The sequence below is a fragment of the Chiloscyllium plagiosum genome, unplaced genomic scaffold, assembly GCF_037043375.1.
Source record: "Chiloscyllium plagiosum isolate Xiang-an unplaced genomic scaffold, Cpla_swu_hap1 HiC_scaffold_24, whole genome shotgun sequence".
NCBI lineage: Eukaryota > Metazoa > Chordata > Chondrichthyes > Orectolobiformes > Hemiscylliidae > Chiloscyllium > Chiloscyllium plagiosum.
In genome coordinates, this window is record NW_028270162.1 from 55,277,651 (window position 1) to 55,297,898 (window position 20,248).

The 20,248-nt window shown below is 43.8% G+C and overlaps 1 protein-coding gene across 1 annotated transcript in view; it reads left to right on the plus strand.

Moving 5' to 3' along the window:
- The window catches only part of LOC122562839 (radial spoke head 14 homolog), a 707,211-nt gene that overhangs the window by 677,949 nt on the left and 9,014 nt on the right, over nt 1-20,248 (plus strand). Inside the window, exon 5 of the mRNA XM_043716094.2 lies at nt 2,013-2,149. Coding sequence (XP_043572029.2) covers nt 2,013-2,149 — 137 coding nt within the window. The remainder of the gene's footprint in view (nt 1-2,012; nt 2,150-20,248) is intronic.

Sequence of the window (20,248 nt, forward strand, 5' to 3'; positions counted from 1 at the left end):
AATGTTGCAATTGTACCAGCCTCCACCACTTCCTCTGGCAGCTCATTCCATACACGTACCACCCTCTGTGTGAAACAGTTGCCCCTGAGGTCTCTTTTATATCTTTCCCCTCTCACCCTAAACCTATGCCCTCTAGTTCATTATCTCCACCCATTCTACTGAGGTCACATGGTCTGCATATGGAGATAAGAAGCTCTACTCTAACTTTCAGAGGGAGTATTTGTACCTCCATCTCTAAAGTCCTCGCAATGAAACCTAACCAAACAAATCTGTTCTATTGCTATCGTGCAGTTAACCAGCTTATTATCCAAGAACAGTCCCTCTTCTATAGGTGCTGTATGGTCCGCCAACTGTCACCAGATAGGTCCAAGGCAAACCAAAGACAAAGGAGGATCAGTGGTATGAAGAACCTCAAACAACCATTACCCAGTACCATCTGCACTCTCTTTATCCTTTGCTGTAGGCACCCTCACCAGCTGTTCTTCTTCAGTCCTCCTATCCCTTTGTCATTAGCATTGAAACCATCATATTCCAGACCCCTTCACTTCTGAAGAAGAGATATATTGGATTTGAAACATTACCTCGGTTTCTATCCTTGTAGTGGTGGCAAATACCACAGGATACCAGAAGTGATCATCTCGGAAAATACCACAGCACGACCATGTTTCCTTCCTCCTGTCCCCTCAGCATGTATTCCTACCCACAATGGTGACAGCCAGCATTCCTCTCCTCCACCCCATTCACATTTAACCTTTCAGAAAACCTTGATGCACATTCTCCATCATATTTCAACAGCTCATAAAAAAGACCCCAACATCTATTCCAACCTCTGGCTCCTCCCTTGAGGAAGAACAGGTTGCCTACAAGCAGCATTTAGAATTTGGGTTATTGGCTCTCCTAGTGACAGAGCAGGGGGTGATGGTGGGAGGCGCGCAGAGAGAAGGGGCACATGCAATAATCATTTAAAGTGGCAAATTTGACATAAGAATAAAAGAAAGGCCAGCAAAACACAGCAGGTCAGCCAGAATCTGTGGAGAGAAACAGAATAGTATTTCAGCTCGATAATCTTTAATCAGAACTTAGAGAACTGGCGTTGTAAATGTTTTGAAGCCTGTGGATGGTGGGAGGGAGCAAGAGGAATAAAGGAGAAGGTCAGGTAGAGGCCAAGAGTAGTTTAAAAACATATAGGAGACTTTAATATGCTTCTTGCATGATAATGAATGACTGGAGATTAACCATGTACCACAATTCCTTTGTATGCTTTTTAGAGCAGGCAAATTTCTCTTATTATGTAAAAACAAAATACCACAGAAGCGAGAGATCTAAAATAAAAGTAAAGTGCTTGAAAACCTCAACAGGTCTGGCAGGAGCTGTGGAGATAGAAACCGAGATAATGTTTCAAATCCAATATGGCTCTTCTTCAGAAGTGAAGGGGTCTGGAGTATGATGGTTTCAATACTAATGACAAAGGGATAGGAGGACTGAAGAAGAACAGCTGGTGAGGGTGCCTACAGCAAAGGATAAAGAGAGTGCAGATGGTAGTAGAGGAAGGATATGGTTGAAGAATAGGGTGTTAATAGTAGGTGAGAATGGTAGAAAACAGGTAATTTCTGCTGAGAGCAAATACATGCAAACAAAATACTGGGGTGAGGGGGTTGTCATCAAAATGGAGGACAGTATTCATGCTATGAGGTTGTTGAACTCCATATTGAGTCTTGAAGGTGGTAAACTGTCTAAACAGAAACTGCTGTTCCCCCAAGGCAGACTAGAGCTTTTCCATCACTCACACTGACAATTAATGCCTATTCGGCATCTAGATTTCTCCTCCATGAGTACTCTCTTTGTCTTTTGCTCTGGGTGCCTTCATTAGCTGTTCTACTTGCTCCTCCTTCCCCTTTGTCAACAGCGTAAAAGCCATTATTTCCTCACACTTCTCACTATGTCATTGTGGTGTAAAATTGAGGAATGAGTCCATTTTGCTGCCTAAATGATGAATTTTCTTTTTTGTTCAGTGTGCCCTTGGAAGGGAAGAACAAAGTGTGTGAAGAGAAGGTGATTCCAATCCTGGTAGAGCTGCTCAGTGACCCAGAGTCTGAGGTCAGAGCTTCAGCAGCAGGAGCATTGATGTTTGCCACCATTACAACACAAGGTGAGTCACTGACAACTAGAACAGAAGGAACATGGTGAATGGAGTGCAAATAGGCACTGACTGGTAGGTGGATGAAGAGAAATGCATATTTGAAGGCTTGGTTTACACAATTTTGTGTTTAATTGCAGGTGACTATAATTTGAATTTGTCTGGAAGTGATAAACAGGCACCTGCACATTTTCCACTTTAACAGAGATTGAATACAATTCTCGTGGTGAGCTCTGTCTGTAGAAATCAGTATTAGTAGGGACGTTAAGGGTTTAGATGGAGACGAATTTGTTAAGTGTGTACAAGAAAATTTTCTGATTCAATATGTGCAAAACTTGACCTACTCTTGGGAAATAAGGCAGGGCAAGTGACGAGGTGTCAGTGGGGGAGCACTTTGGGGCCAGCGACCATAATTCTATTAGATTTAAACTAATGATGGAAAAGGATAGACCAGATCTAAAAGTTGAAGTTCTAAATTGGAGAAAGGCCAATTTTGACGGTATTAGGCAAGAACTTTCAAAAACTGATTGGGGACAGGTGTTCGCAAATAAAGGGACAGCTGGAAAATGGGAAGCCTTCGGAAATGAGATAACAAGAATCCAGAGAAAGTATATTCCTCTTAGGATGATAGGGAAAGCTGGTATGTGTAGGGAATGCTGGATGACTAAAGAAATTGAGGGTTTAGTTAAGAAAAAGAAGAAAGCATATGTAAGGTATAGACAGGATCGATCGAGTGAATCCTTAGAAGAGTATAAAGGCAGTAGGAGTATACTTAAGAGGGAAATCAGGAGGGCAAAAAGGGGACATGAGATAGCTTTGGCAAATAGAATTAAGGATAATTCAAAGGGTTTTTACAAATACATTAAGGACAAAAGGGTAACTAGGGAGAGAATAGGGCCCCACAAAGATCAGCAAGGCGGCCTTTGTGTGGAGCTGCAGGAGATGGGGGAGATACTAAACGATACTTTGTATCAGTATTTACTGGTGGAAAAGGATATGGAAGGTATAGAATGTAGGGAAATAGATGGTGACATCTTGAAAAATGTCCATATTACAGAAGGGAAGTGCTGGATGTCTTGAAATGCACAAAAGTGGATAAATCCCCAGGACCTGATCATGTGTACCCTTGAACTCTGTGGGATGCTAGAGAAATGAATGCTGGGCCTCTTATTGAGACATTTGTATCATCGATAGTCACAGGTGAGGTGCCGGAAGACTGGAGTGGCTAATGCCCTGCCACTGTTTAAGAAGGGTGGTAAGAACAAGCCAGGGAACTATAGACCAGTGAGACTGACGTCGGTGATAGGCAAGTTGTTGGAGGGAATCCTGAGGGACAGGATGTACATGAATTTGGAAAGGCAAGGAATGATTAGGGATAGTCAACATGGCTTTGTGTGTGAGAAATCATGTCTGACAAACTTGATTGAGTTTTTTGAAGAAGTAATAAAGAGGATTGATGAGGGCAGAGTGGTAGACATGATCTATATGGACTTCAGTAAGCCGTTTGACAAGGTTCCCGTGGAAGACTGGTTAGCAAGGTTACATCTTATGGAACACAAGGAGAACTAGCCATTTGGATACAGAACTGGCTCATAGGTAGAAGACAGAGGGTGGTGGTGGTGGATTGTTTTTCAGACTGGAGACCTGTGACCAGTGGAGTGCCACAAGGATCAATTCTGGATCCACTACTTTACATCATTCATATAAATGATTTGGATGCGAGCATAAGAGGTATAGTTAGTAAGTGATGACACCAAAATTGAAGGTGTAGCGGACAGCGAAGAAGATTACCTCACATTACAACGGGATCTTGATCAGATGGGCCAATGAGCTGAGAAATGGCAGATGGAGTTTAATTTAGATCAATGTGAAGTGCTGCATTTTGGGAAAGCAAATCTCAGCAGAACTTATACACGTAATGTTATGGACCTAGGGAGTGTTGCTGAACAAAGCGACCTTGGAGTGCAGGTTCATAGCTCTTTGAAAGTGGAGTTGCAGGTAGATAGGATAGTGAAGAAGATGTTTGGTATGCTTTCAGAGTATTAAGTACAGAAGTTGGGAGGTCATGTTGCGGCTGTACAGGACATTGGTTAGGCCACTGTTGGAGTATTGCATACAATTCTGGTCTCCTTCCTATCGGAAAGATGCTGTGAAACTTGAAAGGGTTCAGAAAAGATTTACAAGACTGTTGCCAGGCTTGAAGAATTTGAGCTATAGGGAGAGGTTGAATTGGCTGGGGCTGTTTTCCCTGGAGCGTCAGAGGCTAAGGGGTGAATTTATAGAGGTTTATAAAATCGTGAGTGGTGTAGATAGGATAAATGGACGAAATGGACATGTTCAGTACTAGACGTCATAGGTTTAGGGAGGATTGAAAAACCTGCCTCAGTGGGTGGCCACTGCTAGTATTATACTTGGGCCTTCATCAAAGCTGAATGGCTGGAGGCCTGCAGAGAGGTAACTGTGGACATGATGACTACACAGAGGGGGCAATGGAGGAAACCTTGAGGGCTGGTGGGGGCTCAGTTATGGCAGGATTGAAATCACCTCCTCTTCACACACTTTGTTTTTCCCTTCCAAGGGCACACTGAACTCATTTAGGAGGGACCTTTCCTTCTTGGCTGCCCATCACAAGTCTGCATCAGGAAACCGGCCAGGCTGGCTGATTGACGTGCGCCTCTCCCTCCACTGGTTAAATCACAATCGGATGAGCCCTTAGCTGGGAATGAAGGGCTGTAATTGCCTTAACATGTGGGCAAGCTGCCCAATTCCTTTGCAGCCAAGTCACTGGTGTATTGGCAGTGGGAGCAGGGTTGGATGGGTAGGAAACACACATGCTCTGTGTTCTCACTTTATGTCAGGGTACACTTTATTTTTCGCTGTGCAGAGGTTTTAATATTGCTGTTTCTCTAGTTTCTAGAGCACTAATATGCTTCAAACTTTCTGCTCTCAAATGTTTCCTCATAGCATTCGTATAAATTTTTATTATGTCTGCTAAAATGGCACTATTCATCTTTTTAGGAACTGTTTCTTTAGTTTATATTTATCATTGTCAAGAAAATTTACATTTTCCATGTTCAATGTTGGAAAAGTGTTCTGATCTTTCTTATGAAAGGAAGCTTCCAGAAAACCCTTTTGATAAGGTCACTGGACTAGTAATTCAGAACAGCAGGTCAGGCAGCATCCAAGGAGCAGGAGAATCGACGTTTCGGGCATGAGCCCTTCTTCAGGAATGCGATAGTCCCTGCAAAAAGATAGTCCCTCTCTCACTGCACACCCCAGGTCATCTCCTCTGCCCAAAGCACTCCTGAAGAAGGGCTCATGCCCGAAACGTCGATTCTCCTGCTCCTTGGATGCTGCCTGACCTCCTGCGCTTTTCCAGCAATACATTTTCAGCTCTGATCTCCAGCATCTGCAGTCCTCACTTTCCCCTAGTAATTCAGAACCCCAGGCTAATGCTGTGGGAGAAATGAGTTTAAATCTCGCCACGTTAGATGCTGAAGTTTGAATTCAGTAAAATTCAGCAATTTTAAAGCTAGTCAGCTGGTGCCCATGTTACAGTGTTATGTCTTATAGCCATATGTCAGTGGGAGCTTTCAGAGACATGCTTATGATATCAATGCTATATTATAGCGTGTGATCTGGGGGTATAAATTCCATCTTATCTTGGGTCACTTGAAGCGTGACATACTGATGAAAGTGTGCTAACTGAATGGCTTAATACTAGCCCAGATACTTCTGTGTCTCTGATTCTGAGCTATAATAAATGTTCTGTTGGAAACTTCACCACATTACCCATTTCTATTTCTTTTCTTATGGGAGATAACATAGTATTGCCCCATCAGACGAACAAACCCTGCTGAAGGTAAAACACACTTCACAAGTAACCATTGTTGATTATCCTAAAAGCCCATCTGGTTCACTAATGTCCTTTAGGGAAGGAAATTGGTCAAATTACCTGGTCTGGTCTATATGACTCCGGAGAAATGCTTTGTAATTCACTCATGGGCCATGGGCATTGCTGGCTGGGTCAGTATTTATTGCCCGTCCCTAGTTACCCGTGAGAAGGTGCTGGTGAGCTGCCTTCTTGAACCGTTGTAGTCCATGTGCTCTAGGATAACCCACAATGCCCTTGGTGAGGGACTTTCAAGATATTGACCTAGCAACAGTGAAGGAATAGGGATATATCCAAGTCAGGATGGCGAGTGGTTTGGAGGGGAACTTGTGAGTGGTGGTGTTCCCATATATCTGTTGCCCTTGTCCTTCTAGATTGAAACGGTTGTGGGTTTGAAAGGCGCTGTCTGAAGATCTTTGTTGAATTTTTGCAGTGCATCTTGTAGATAGTACACACTGCTGCTACTGAGTATTGGTAGTGGAGGGAGTGGATGCTTGTGAATGTGATGCCAATCAAGTGGGCTACTCTGTCTTGGATGGTATCAGGCTTCTTGTGTGTTGTTGGAGCTGCACCCATTCAGGCAAGTGGGGAGGATTCCACCACACTCGTGACTTGTGCCTTGTAGATAGTGGACAGGCTTTGGGGGGGTCAGGAGGTGGGTTACTCACTGCAGTATTCCTAACCTCTGACATGGTCTTGTAGCCAGTGTGTGAATGTGGTGAGTCCAGTTGAGTTTATAGTCAATGGTAACCCCAGCATGTTAATAATAGGGATTCAGTGATGGTGGCACCATTGATCTAGGTTTAGGTTTAGACCTTTATTTTCATTGTCACATGTATACAAGTACAAAATTACAGGAGTATGGTGAAAAGTGTACAATATCACCATACAAGGTGCCAACTTAGGTACAAGTACAGAATCATAAGAACAAGGTAGAAACAAAGAACAAAGTTAAAATTAAACATTACAGTCATGCTTAGAATTAAGTAGAAAAATAAAGAAATAAAGCGAAAAGTCAAACATTCTAGTCTTTCGAAAGTATGTAACCACCCTGGGACTGCACTTCTGACAGGGGCGCGATGTCCTCCTCTTTGCCATGCTTTACTGCGCTGTCCAATGTACAAGTCCCCACACCACCACCAAAGCAGCTGCTGCTCCTGTCGATCCACCCGGAGTATCAATGTGGGGACATTGCAACAGCTGACCAATGCTGACCACAGCTACTGCCTTCTCTGCTGATCACAGAGGCCATCCTACTGTTGAAAGCCAATGTTGCCCCCGCCACCTTGAGTCCTGTGCTGGGCCCACCAATATTGAAGATGCCCCCCCATCAAGAGGCAGTGGTTAGATTGTCTGTTATTGGTGATGGTCATGGCCTGGCGTTTGTATAGTGTGAATGTTACATGCTGCTTTTCACCCCGAATCTGGATATTGTCCAGACCTTGTTGCATTTGAACATGGAATGCTTCAGTATCTGAAGCGGCACGAATAGTGCTGAACATTGTGCAATCATCAGAAAACATCCCCACTGCTGACCTTCTGATGGAGGGAAGGTCATTGATGAAGCAGCTGAAGATGGTTGGGCCGAGGACACTACCCTGAGGAACTCCTGCAGAGATGTCCTAGAGCTGAGATGACTGATATCCAACAACCACAACCATCTGCTTATGTGTCAGGTATAACTCTAACCAGTGGAGAGTTTGCCCTCCAATACCCATTGATTCCAGTTTTGCCAGGGCACATTGGTTCACACTCAGTTGAATGCAGCCTTGATATCAAGAGCCTGTCACTCTCCCCTCCCCTCTGGAATTCAGCTCTTTTGTCCATGTTTGAACCATGACTGAATTGAACCCAAACTGGTTGTCACTGAGCAGGTTATTGCTGAGCAGGTGTTGCTTGACAACCCTGTTGGTGACCCCTTCTATCACTTTACCAACCATCGAGAGTAGAGAGATGGGGTGGTGATTGGCCAGGTTCAAACTGTCCTGTTTTTTGTGTACAGGATATACCTTGGCAATTTTCCACATTACTGGGTAGATGCCAGTGTTGTAACTTTACTGGAGCAGCTTGGCTAGGGGAGCAACAAGTCTTCAATACTATTACTGATATATTGTCAGCGCCCATAGCCATTGCAGCATCCAGTACCTCCAACCATTTCTTGATATCAGGTGGAGTGAATCAAATTAGCTGAAAACTGGCATCAGTGATTCTGGGAACCTCTGCAGGAGGCTGAGATGGATCATCCTCTCTGATCCTCTAGCTGAAGATAGCTGCCTCACCTTTTGCATTAATATGCTGGGTTCTCCCATCGTTGAGAGTGGGGATAGTTGTTTAATTAGACAATAGACAATAGGTGCAGGAGTAGGCCATTCAGCCCTTCGAGCCTGCACCGCCATTCAATATAATCATGGCTGATCATTCCTAATCAGTATCCTGTTCCTGCCTTATCTCCATAACCCTTGATTCCACTATCTTTGAGAGCTCTATCCAATTCCTTCTTAAATGAATCCAGAGAGTGGGCCTCCACTGCCCTCTGGGGCAGAGCATTCCACACAGCCACCACTCTCTGGGTGAAGAAGTTTCTCCTGAGCTCTGTCCTAAATGGTCCATCCCGTATTTTTAAGCTGTGTCCTCTGGTTCGGCACTCACCCATCAGTGGAAATATGTTTCCTACTGCCAGAGTGTCCAATCCTTTCATAATCTTATACGTCCACCATCATTCACGACTGGGTATGGCAGGAACTAAGATTTATTCTGTTGGTTCTGTGATTGCTTAGCTCTGCCCAGCACTTGCTGCTTATGCTGTTTGGCACATGTGTAGTCTTGTTTTGTATCTTCGCCAGGTTAACATCAAATTTTTAGGTATGCCTGTTGCTGTTCCTGGCATGACCTCCTGTACTTTTCATTAAACCAGGCTCAATCCCCTTGCTTGATGGTAATGATCCATCAAGATGGTTACCAATTGTGTTGATCTTTAACTTGAATGGCCCAGCGAGCCACCTGCAACCAAGTCGTATCAGAAATGATGACAAAGCCTAAAGCAAGGAATTAAACTCGACAAGCCACTGGCATCGACATAGGCACTAAAAATAGCAACAGCAAACTAAAGCCTGTCAACCCTCCAAAGTCCTCCTTCTTACCAATGAGGGCTTGTGCCAAATGTGGGAGAGCCAACTCATAGACAAATCAAACATTAGGCTGATTTAATTATACTCACAGAATCAAACTTTACCATGTCCCAGACTATATCATCATCCTTCCTGGATAGCTGCTGGTCCACCAGCAGAACATACCCATCAGAGGTGACTGCATAATGGTGTACAGTTTGGGCAGGAGTTGCTCTGAGAGTCCTCAACATTGACTTTGGATCGCAAAGTCTCATGGCTTTAAGTCAAACAGAGGAAACCTCCTGCTGGATACCATGGACTATCCTCCCTCAGCTGATGAATCAGTTGCTCCTCCAAGTTGACTGCCATTTCAAGGAAGGCTGAAGGTGGCTAGGGTACAGTGTAATCTGGATGGGGGACTTCAGTGTTCATCACCAAGAATGACTTATTAACAGTTTGACTGACTGAGCTGCTGATTACTAAAACACACAGCTGTTAGACTGGGTCTGCTGATAGTATTGGGAGGAGTGATCACCGCACAGTCCTTGTCAGGATGATGTTCCAATTTCGCAAACGGGATCGATTTTAAACTGTTCAAGCAACTGGGCATCCATGAGGTGCTCTGGCCCATCAGCCACATTAGACACTCAACTAGATTCTGTAATCTCGTCATGCAACATATCAGCCAAACTACCATTATCATGAGCCAGGGACCATACTTGGTTCAATGAAGAGTTTAGGAGCACATGCCAGACATATTAGTTGAAAATGAAGTGTCAATCTGGTGAAGCAGCAACACAGGACTATAGTTTACTCCATTCCAAACAGTACCTTGGGCCCAATGGCCCAAGGACTGCAGCAGTTCAAGAACACAGCTCACAATCACCTTTTGAAGGGCAATTAAGATGGACGATACATGGTGACCTAGCCAGTGATGCTTACATCCCATGAATGGTTAAAATAAAACATCCTGGCACATTCCATCAGTGCTGACCACTTCCTGCTCCTGGTTGATATTCATCTTCCTCTTTGGGTTTTTTATTTGATCTGTTGCACATTTGGTTCATTTGTTGCATTGCATTGACTATTCCAGCTCAGTCCCACATTAAAGCCATTGCATTGCACTTTTTATCATCCTACTTAAACAAGAAAATGTTGTTTCCATCTCGAAAGATTTTGCTAATTGTTCAAGTCCATTATGTAAGGTCATAAAATTAAAATGATTTGTTCGGCTGAATTAAAGTACATGTTAAGTTAAAGTGGTGAGATTTAACACCATGGAGAGGACTAGTTCACAACGTCAATGGAATTTATAATTAAAATTCCAGCATATCTTTCCCTAGTGGAGCAGAAATTTCATCCAGTTAAATATCAGGTCTGTCAAAGACATTGTCTTTGATTCCCACTACAAACTCTATTTCCTAACTCTGACTCCATTTCTCTCCCTAACAGTCTGAACCAGACTGTTTATTATCTTGGGGCCTTTACTGACTCAGATATGAACTTCCACCTCTGTAATATTGCCAGACTCCAGCCCTGTCTTAACCCACCTTCTGCTGAAACCCTAATTTCTTTACTCTTCGATTATTCCTACACACTCCTGACTCACGTCCCACATACATCCCTCCAGCGACTTGAAGTTGTTTCAAGTTTGCTACCCATGCCCTTACTTATACTAAGTCCCATTTTACCCATCATTCTAATAGTGACTTGCATACATTGTCGCTATGACAAACAAAACTTCAACCTCACGCTGCTTGTTTTCAAATCTCTCTAAGGCCTCATCCCTCCCTATCTCTCTAATCTCCTCTAGCCTATACCCCTCCAAGATATTATCTTTTTCAGCATCCCATGATTTGAACTTCTCCACTAGTGATGGTTGTACCTGCAACTGCCTAAGTTCTGGCATACTATCTTTAAACCTCTTGTCTTGTATTGTGGCATAGATTCCAGACCAGATAGACCTTTAAGACAGTTACACGACATGTTGTTATGTGACATTTCAATGTAAAGGTATTGCTCTGCCACTTGTTGCTCTCTCTATAATGGGGACTACACTTGACTGAGTGTAGTTAGTCAAGTCTGCGTAATGTACATTAATGTCAGTAGGCACAGAACCCAGACAAAGTCTGTACATCTGTGATATTGTAACCTTGTAAAATGGTGTTGTAAATAAACTTCAAGCTATCTGGTTCAAGTGCTTTGCGACTTGCCAAAGTTTTTGGATAGGAATATAAGGATTTACCCTCACTGGCAAGCCCTCATGTTTGGGAGATAGATTTACATAGTTCTTACTGTGGTTCTGTTCGCCGAGCTGGAAGTTTTTGTTGCAAACGTTTCGTCCCCTGGCTAGGCGACATCATCAGTGCTTGGGAGCCTCCTGCGAAGCGCTTCTTTGATGTTTCCTCCGGTGTTTATAGTGGTCTGTCCCTGCCGCTTCCGGTTGTCAGTTCCAGCTGTCCGCTGTAGTGGTTGGTATATTGGGTCCAGGTCGATGTGTTTGTTGATGGAGTTTGTGGATGAATGCCATGCCTCTAGGAATTCCCTGGCTGTTCTCTGTCTGACTTGCTCTATGATAGTAGTGTTGTCCCAGTCGAATTCATGTTGCTTGTTGTCTGCGTGTGTGGCTACTAAGGATAGCTGGTCGTGTCGTTTAATGGCTAGTTGATGTTCATGTATGCGGATTGTTAGCTGTCTTCCTGTTTGTCCTATATAGTGTTTTGTGCAGTCCTTGCATGGTATTTTGTACACTACATTAGTTTTGCTCATGCTGGGTATCGGGTCCTTCGTTCTGGTGAGTTGTTGTCTGAGCGTGGCTGTTGGTTTGTGTGCCGTTATGAGTCCTAGGGGTCCCAGTAGTCTGGCTGTCAGTTCCGAGATGCTCCTGATGTATGGTAGTGTGGCTAGTCCTTTTGGTTGTGGTATGTCCTCGTTTTGTGGTCTTTCTCTTAGGCATCTGTTGATGAAGTTGCGCGGGTATCCGTTTTTGGCGAATACCTTGTATAGGTGTTCCTCTTCTTCTTTTTGCAGTTCTGGTGTACTGCAGTGTGTTGTGGCCCTTCTGAATAGTGTCCTGATGCAGCTTTGTTTGTGTGTGTTGGGGTGGTTACTTTCATAGTTTAGGACTTGGTCTGTGTGTGTGGCTTTCCTGTATACCCTTGTAGTGAATTCTCCGTTTGGTGTTCTCTGTCCCATCACGTCTAGGAATGGGAGTTGGCTATCCTTTTCTTCTTCTCTCGTGAATCGGATTCCTGTGAGTGTGGCGTTGATGATCTGGTGTGTTTTTTCTATTTCCTCACAACACACTTCACATTCAACAATCAGATATACGAACAAATCAACGGAACACCCATGGGATCACCAATCTCGGGACTCATAGCAGAGGCAGTTATGCAAAGGTTAGAACAAACAGTCCTACCACAAATTCAATCCAAACTCTGGGTCAGATATGTCGATGACACGTTTGTAATCATTAAAAACACGGAAATAGAAAAAACACACCGGATCATCAAAGCCACACTCACAGGAATCCGATTCACGAGAGAAGAAGAAAAGGATAGCCAACTCCCATTCCTAGACATGATGGTACAGAGAACACCAAACGGAGAATTCACTACAAGGGTATACAGGAAAGCCACACACACAGACCAAGTCCTAAACTATGAAAGTAACCACCCCAACACACACAAACAAAGCTGCATCAGGACACTATTCAGAAGGGCCACAACACACTGCAGTACACCAGAACTGCAAAAAGAAGAAGAGGAACACCTATACAAGGTATTCGCCAAAAACGGATACCCGCGCAACTTCATCAACAGATGCCTAAGAGAAAGACCACAGAACGAGGACATACCACAACCAAAAGGACTAGCCACACTACCATACATCAGGAGCATCTCGGAACTGACTGCCAGACTACTGCGACCCCTAGGACTCATAACGGCACACAAACCAACAGCCACGCTCAGACAACAACTCACCAGAACGAAGGACCTGATACCCAACATGAGCAAAACTAATGTAGTGTACAAAATACCATGCAAGGACTGCACAAAACACTATATAGGACAAACAGGAAGACAGCTAACAATCCGCATACATGAACATCAACTAGCCATTAAACGACACGACCAGCTATCCTTAGTAGCCACACACGCAGACAACAAGCAACATGAATTCGACTGGGACAACACTACTATCATAGAGCAAGTCAGACAGAGAACAGCCAGGGAATTCCTAGAGGCATGGCATTCATCCACAAACTCCATCAACAAACACATCGACCTGGACCCAATATACCAACCACTACAGCGGACAGCTGGAACTGACAACCGGAAGCGGCAGGGACAGACCGCTATAAACACCGGAGGAAACATCAAAGAAGCGCTTCGCAGGAGGCTCCCAAGCACTGATGATGTCGCCTAGCCAGGGGACGAAAAGTTTGCAACAAAAACTTCCAGCTCGGCGAACAGAACCACAATAACGAGCACCCGAGCTACAAATCTTCCCACAAACTTTGAACATAATTCCTACATTCCACACTCCTACCATCCAACCAAATTTGCATGATACATTGGTGGAGGGAAGGAAGAAAATTTTACAAGACCATGATCAAAGAGCATGACCAAAGAGTATGATGAAAGAATATGCAGACAGTTATTCCAACCACAACCATGATGAACTGTACAGGTTTGAGACTCCTGGACAAATACATGAGTTTATAGAAAGATGCTTTCTCATTGTGTCCAGCCTCAGTCATTTGACATTGTAATGACTAATAGTCAAGTCCTATGAAGAAATAGATGAGATATCCGAGCTGCATGTCATCAACCACCTAACAAACAGAAGATCAACTCAGATACTGAAGATATCATGTCAAACAACAAATTCATATCTATGACAAATGGTATACAGTACATGGTTGTTTGGGTGAATTCTTTATTTTGAAGAGGAGCCAATATTTCTTCTTCAATCAACATTACAACAGTGAAACAGATTATCTCATCATTATTTCATTGCTGTTTGTGGGAGTTGCTGAGCACAAACTCACTGCCACTTTTATTACATTACAGTCATGACTGCACTCCAAAGAAGCACATCATTGGCTGTGACCACTGTGAGACATCAGGCGGTGTAGGTGAAAAGGGCTATATAAATGCAAGTCTTTCATTCCTTTTTAAAGGAACTACATAAGTACCAGTTGTCGGCGTTATCCAGTAGCACACAATCCGAATTATGTTCATTGATGACAGGCATTGTTTTTTTAAACCAAGATTCCGGTTTGCACCGGGGAGTAGTGTATTGCTTTGGAAACATGTAATGTTCCTCCTCACCTTGTTCAGGACGTTATTTCAATAGGAGAGGTACATGGAAGATCAGAGCTGGGGCCTAATCACCCCACAATATCTCCAGCCAACTCTTTCTCCCTTTTCTCAGAGATTCCATTAGTATGATCAAAGGAGTAGACAGCGAGAAACTGTTCCCATTGGTGGAAGGATCTAGAATGCAAGGGCACAGATTTAAAATCATTGGCAAAAGAAGCAAAGGTGGCACAAGTGAGAATGGTTCAATACAGTTAATGGGTAGGATCACTTGAGATTGTGGTGGAGCAGGATCGATTGAGGGAATTGGAGTATTATCGAAAAGAGGGCTGAGAAGGTTTGCAGGGAGACATTGGGGCAATGGCACGATGTAAATTGCTCCTATAGTGAGAGAGTGCGGACATGATGGGCTGCATGTGCTCATTCTATAATGTAATAATTCAGTGATTCTGTGAACGGAAGTGAACAGAGTTATACACACATGCAGTATGATGTAATGAAGTAAAGGAGCCCTACACTCTGCTCAACCAATAGTCAGCCTCCTCTGACATTCTGCGTTATGATCAATAGCTGGCAGACCTCACTGTTTACATCTAATTACTCCAGAAAAATACTGAATTCTTCTGAGAGTACAAACCAAACTTTGGGACCATCAATATACTCTTCCTGCCCTCAAAGTCATGCCTGGATGAATGACTGACTTCAGGTCAAAGAGTTTGAATACTTGATACATTTATACAAGAAGGAAGAAGCAATAAACCACAGGAGATACAAATTATCATGAGATGCTCTAATTAAAGGCTATGTACAGAAAGCAGAAAAAAAGATGAAATATTTCACTGAGACCCTCAGTTCTATTTGGACTGAAATTTACAAATAATAAAATACAATTTGCCTGGGTGAATGACGCAGCCAAGGGACTCAGAGACTAATAATTGTGTTATTTCTAGCTACAGTTTCCTAGGCAGTGTACAACAGAATGAAGGTTCCTGTTTCTTCCCATGTTTACATGCCTTTATATTTCTGTCAAATTTACTTCTGATTGATCCGAATGTAATAACAAGGCTCCATCAGCTTTATATAGCTGGATGTCAAAGGCCTGTTTTACGCAGTAATAGAGACCACAATGGTCCCAAAGTCTAAGTTTGGTTTGTACTCTAAGTTATCATGTTTCAGTGAGGATCAACATTGAAGGAACTATGAAAGATCTTTGTGTCCTTAATTAAGTGTGCGCACCAAGCTGACAATGGGTTCGCCAAAACTGTGCTGAGCTGTGATCTCCCAAGACCTCAATCACATGGCCTAGAATCACATGTGAAGGGTGGCCATTGTGGGCGAAGCACTGACCCCTTTGGAATTGACCGTCTAGTGACCCCTAGTGAGGTGGAGAAGGAGGAGAGCGGTTTGACTGCATAGCTATTGATGATGGAGAGATGGGGGTCTCCTAGACACTGGGTAACGGAATTAGGAACCACTCTGACTTGAAGGTAATGCTCAATAACTGTCTCTAAAGTATCAGATTTTTGAGCTGCACAAAATTCTCGCCGTTTTCCCTCAGCTGCCAGTGAAATGCTTGCAAATATCATAGAATAAAACTGAGGTTGTTGACTCACTTGCTAAGCTGGTAAGTTTGTTTGCAGACATTTTGTCACCGTGCTAGGTAATATCATCAGTGTTACCTAGTATGGTGATGAAACATCTGCAAACAAACTTACCAGCTCAGTGAGCAAGCCAACAACGCTATCCACAACCTGAGCTACAAATCTTCTCAAGAACTTCGAATAGAATAACTCTCCTTCTTGTACAACAATAAGATCTCTTCTGTTGTGATTTGTCCATACGTTTGTATATCTGTGTACATCTGTATTAGATCTACCTTGGAATTTTATTTGCCATGATCTCATTGGTGCAGAGTTCAGCCACGGCAAGCAGTCTGCCAATATCGAAACAGCTGCTTCTGTTGAGTTTAAGATCTGTTTCAAACCCTCGTTCTACCAAGATAATGGTCCAGAATACGTGTGGATTTTCTTTCACCTCACTGAGGAATGTTGTCTTCACCTTTTGTTCTGTACTACTGCTGTTCTTGAGAGTGTATCTGCCATTACTTGTGCTTTGCCTGGAATATGAACTCTGATAAAGTATCTCATCATTCCAAGCCTGAATCTTTGTGTAGAGGCTTTCTGGAGTTTTCTTGTGTTTACAGTAACGGTGCCAAGAGGTTATGGTCCATCATGACCCTGGATTGTCAGTCCCATGAGGTAATCTATAAACCTGCCACATCCCCATGTAACTGCTGACACCTTCTTCTCTACGGTTGCATAGCTGTGTTCGGTCTCAATCAAAGCTCTCAACGTAAAATATGCAGATTTACTTCTTCCATCAGTTTGCACTTTAACAGGATTGCTCTGATCCTGTAGATAGTGCCTTGATGCCACTATGGTGAATAAGTCTGGGTTATAATGTGTTGACACATCAGTAAGAAAGTTGCTCTCTTTAATCTTTTTGAAAGCTACAGTCTGTTTCTGACTCCAATCCATTGCTGTCCATTCTTCAAAAGTTCCCTTATGCATCACACCAGACTGTTTAAGTTGCGGACAAATTTTCTTATTTGCCTAAGAGTTTCCGTATATAATTTACAGATTTCAGTCCTGGAATATTACTGATGGCCCATATCTTGGATCTACTGTGATGTCCTAGGAATTGGCATTTCGCATTTAGTGTAAAGCCTATGTTATCTAGTGCTCCCAAAGAGAAAGATTAGATTAGATTCCCTACAACATGGAAACAGGCCCTTTGACCCAACAAGTCCACACTGACCCTCCGAAGGGTAACCCACCTAGACCCATTTCCCCTCTGACTAATGCACCTAATTAGCATGGCTAATTCAGCTAACCTGCACATGTTTGGATTGTGGGAGGAAACCCATGCAGACACGGGGAGAATATGCAAACTCCACACAGACAGTCGCCCAAGGCTGGAATCAAATCTGGGTCCCTGGTGCTGTGAGGCAGCAGTGCTAACCACTGAGTCACCATGCCACCCCAAAGATCAATGGGCTCCATTGCAAACATGAGTGCCATGATTGGCTCAGGCCTTTGCTCTGATGGTCACTCTTTCCATGGAGGTGGACATTTCTGTGCAGAATCAAACACAGTTGTCTTGACCAATGTACACTTAGTGTACATTTTACTAAAGATAATGGAGACAAACCTCACCCTGGCCATTCAGCGTTTCACTGAAGAGCAGCAAAATGCTCACAAGCTCTTGGGTAACAAGGAGATGATAGTATAGGGGCACTGTCACTGGACAGTAATCCAGAGATAAAAGCTAATGCTTCCCTCATGGTAGTTGATGGAATTGAAAAATTCAATAAGTACAAAAAGTTTGGAATTGAAAGCTAGACTCAGTGACGGTGACCCTGAAACTATCGTTGATTATTGTACAAACTCATCTGTTTCACAAATGCCCTTTTGGGAAGGAAACTGCAGTCCTTGCCTGCTCTGGCCACATGTCTCCAGACCCACAGCAACATGGTTGACTTCTAACTATCCTCTGAAATGGGCCAGCACATCCACAGTTCAAGGGAATAATTCAGGATAGGCAGTAAATACTAGCCTTGCCAGTGACTCCCACATTCCATGAAATAATTTTGAAAAGCAAGAGAGGCAAGATGAAGAAAAGGGATGCAGAAATAGGAATTATGTCCAAGCACTGGCCTTTCTCATTCCATGGCTCCACCATTCAGAGCCTCAGTTGCTGTTTTCTGCTCCGATGACTGAATCTGTCGTTGCTCAAATGTAGGTGAGGCAGTCTGGTTCATTAAACCCAGAGAACACCCACCAAGGGCATGTCAGCTGTCAGGGCACGGGAAGAAGCAGCCTGCATTTACCTGTGCTGACTCTCGGGGGTAGCACCACATCGTATTCATAGGAAAAGAGAAAGAACGGCTTTTTGAGTTGCACGGGGTGAATATTGTGTGCAGTTCTGGTCTCCCTGCTGTGAAAGGATGTTGTGAAACTTGAAAGGGTTCAGAAAAGATTTACAAAGCATGGTGCCCAGTTTGGAGAATTTGAGCTACAGGGGGAGGCTGAATCGGCTGGGGGTGTTTTCCCTGTAGTGTCAGGGACTGAGGGCTGATCTTTATAAAATCATGAGAGGTTTGGTAAGGTAAATAGACAAGGTCTTTTCCCCAGGGTAGGGCAATCCAAAACTAGAGAACATGGTTGTAAGGTGAAGGAAAAGATTTAAAAGCGACCTAAAGGGCAACTATTTCACGCAGCGGGTGGTGTGTGTGTGTGTGGAATGAGCTGCCAGAGGAAGTGGTGGAGCCTGGTACAATTACAGCATTTTAAGGAGGATTTAGAGGGATCTGGGCCAAATGCTGGCAAATGGGACTAGATTAATTTAGGATATCTGGTCAGCATGGACAAGTTGGACCAAAGAGTTTGTTTCCATGCTGTAAATCTCTATCACTCTGTGATTATGTAGAATGTATATGAACCCGGACATTTTATTTCAACTTTCTATTATCCAGTTGCTGTTACCTCATGAGTGGCTATTAGACTTTTGGTGAATGTTATAACAGGAGAGAATGTTACCATGGTAATGTGGGAGCAAAGATAAGCCATTCAGCCCTCCAAGTCTGCCCTGCCATTCAATGAGATCATGGTAATCTGCTAATCCTCAACTCCACTTTCCTGCCTTTTTCCCCTTGATTCCCTTACTGATTACAAATCTGTCCGTTTCAGCCTTGAACATTCAAAATGACCCAGGCTCAGCAGCCAGCTGTGGTAAAGAGTTCCACAGATTCACAACCCCATGAGAGAAGACATTCCTTCTCATCTCTGTCTTAAATGGATGACCCTTTTACTCTGAGATTGTGCCCTCTAGTCCGAGCTTGTCCTACAAGGGGAATCAGCTTTTCCAAACCTACCTTGTCAACCCGAAAAATCTTATATGTTTCAATAGTTTCCTCTCATTCTTGTAAACTCTAATGAGTACATTAGTCGACAGAGTAGTGATATAATGAGAGTGAACATTAGCAAATAGGAGAATGATACAATGGAAGTGGATGTTAGCCTACGGGAGAATGATGTGGAGGGGGAAGGGGGCTGAGAGATAAAAAGGGGTGTGGGTGGGGCAGGGGAGGAAGGTAAGTGGAATGGTGATGCAGATGGGAGGTGATTGTGAGAGGTCAATGAGGATGGTGGAAACTCGTTAGGTCCATGCCTCCCCCTCCACCAACTAACCCACTCGCTACACCCAGCACCTTCCCTTGCAAGCCGCATGAGGTACAAAACCTGCATCCACACCTCCTCCCTCACCTCCATCCAAGGCCCCAAAGGATCACTTCAAATCCAGCAGAGATTTTCCTGCGCATCCATTCACCTCATTTACTGCATCCGTTGGGTCTCGATATGGTCTCCTGTACATCAGGGAAACTGGGCGCCAATCCGTGGAGTGGTTCAGGGAACATGTCTGGTCTGCACACACCAAAGAACCCCACCAACCTGTGGCCAACCACTTCAACTCCCCCTCCCACTCCCCTGAGAATATGAAAATCCTGGGCTTCCTCCACCACCAAGTCAAAGCCATCCACCAACTGGAGGAAGAACACCTCAGCTTCCGCCTTGGGACCCTTCAACCACACGGCCTCAACATTGGACTTCACCAGTTTCCAAATCTCACCAGCCCTCACCTCATCCTAGATCCAACCCTCCAACTTGGCACTGCCCACTTCACCTGTCCTATTTGTTCATCTTCCTTCCCACCTATCAGCTGCACCTTC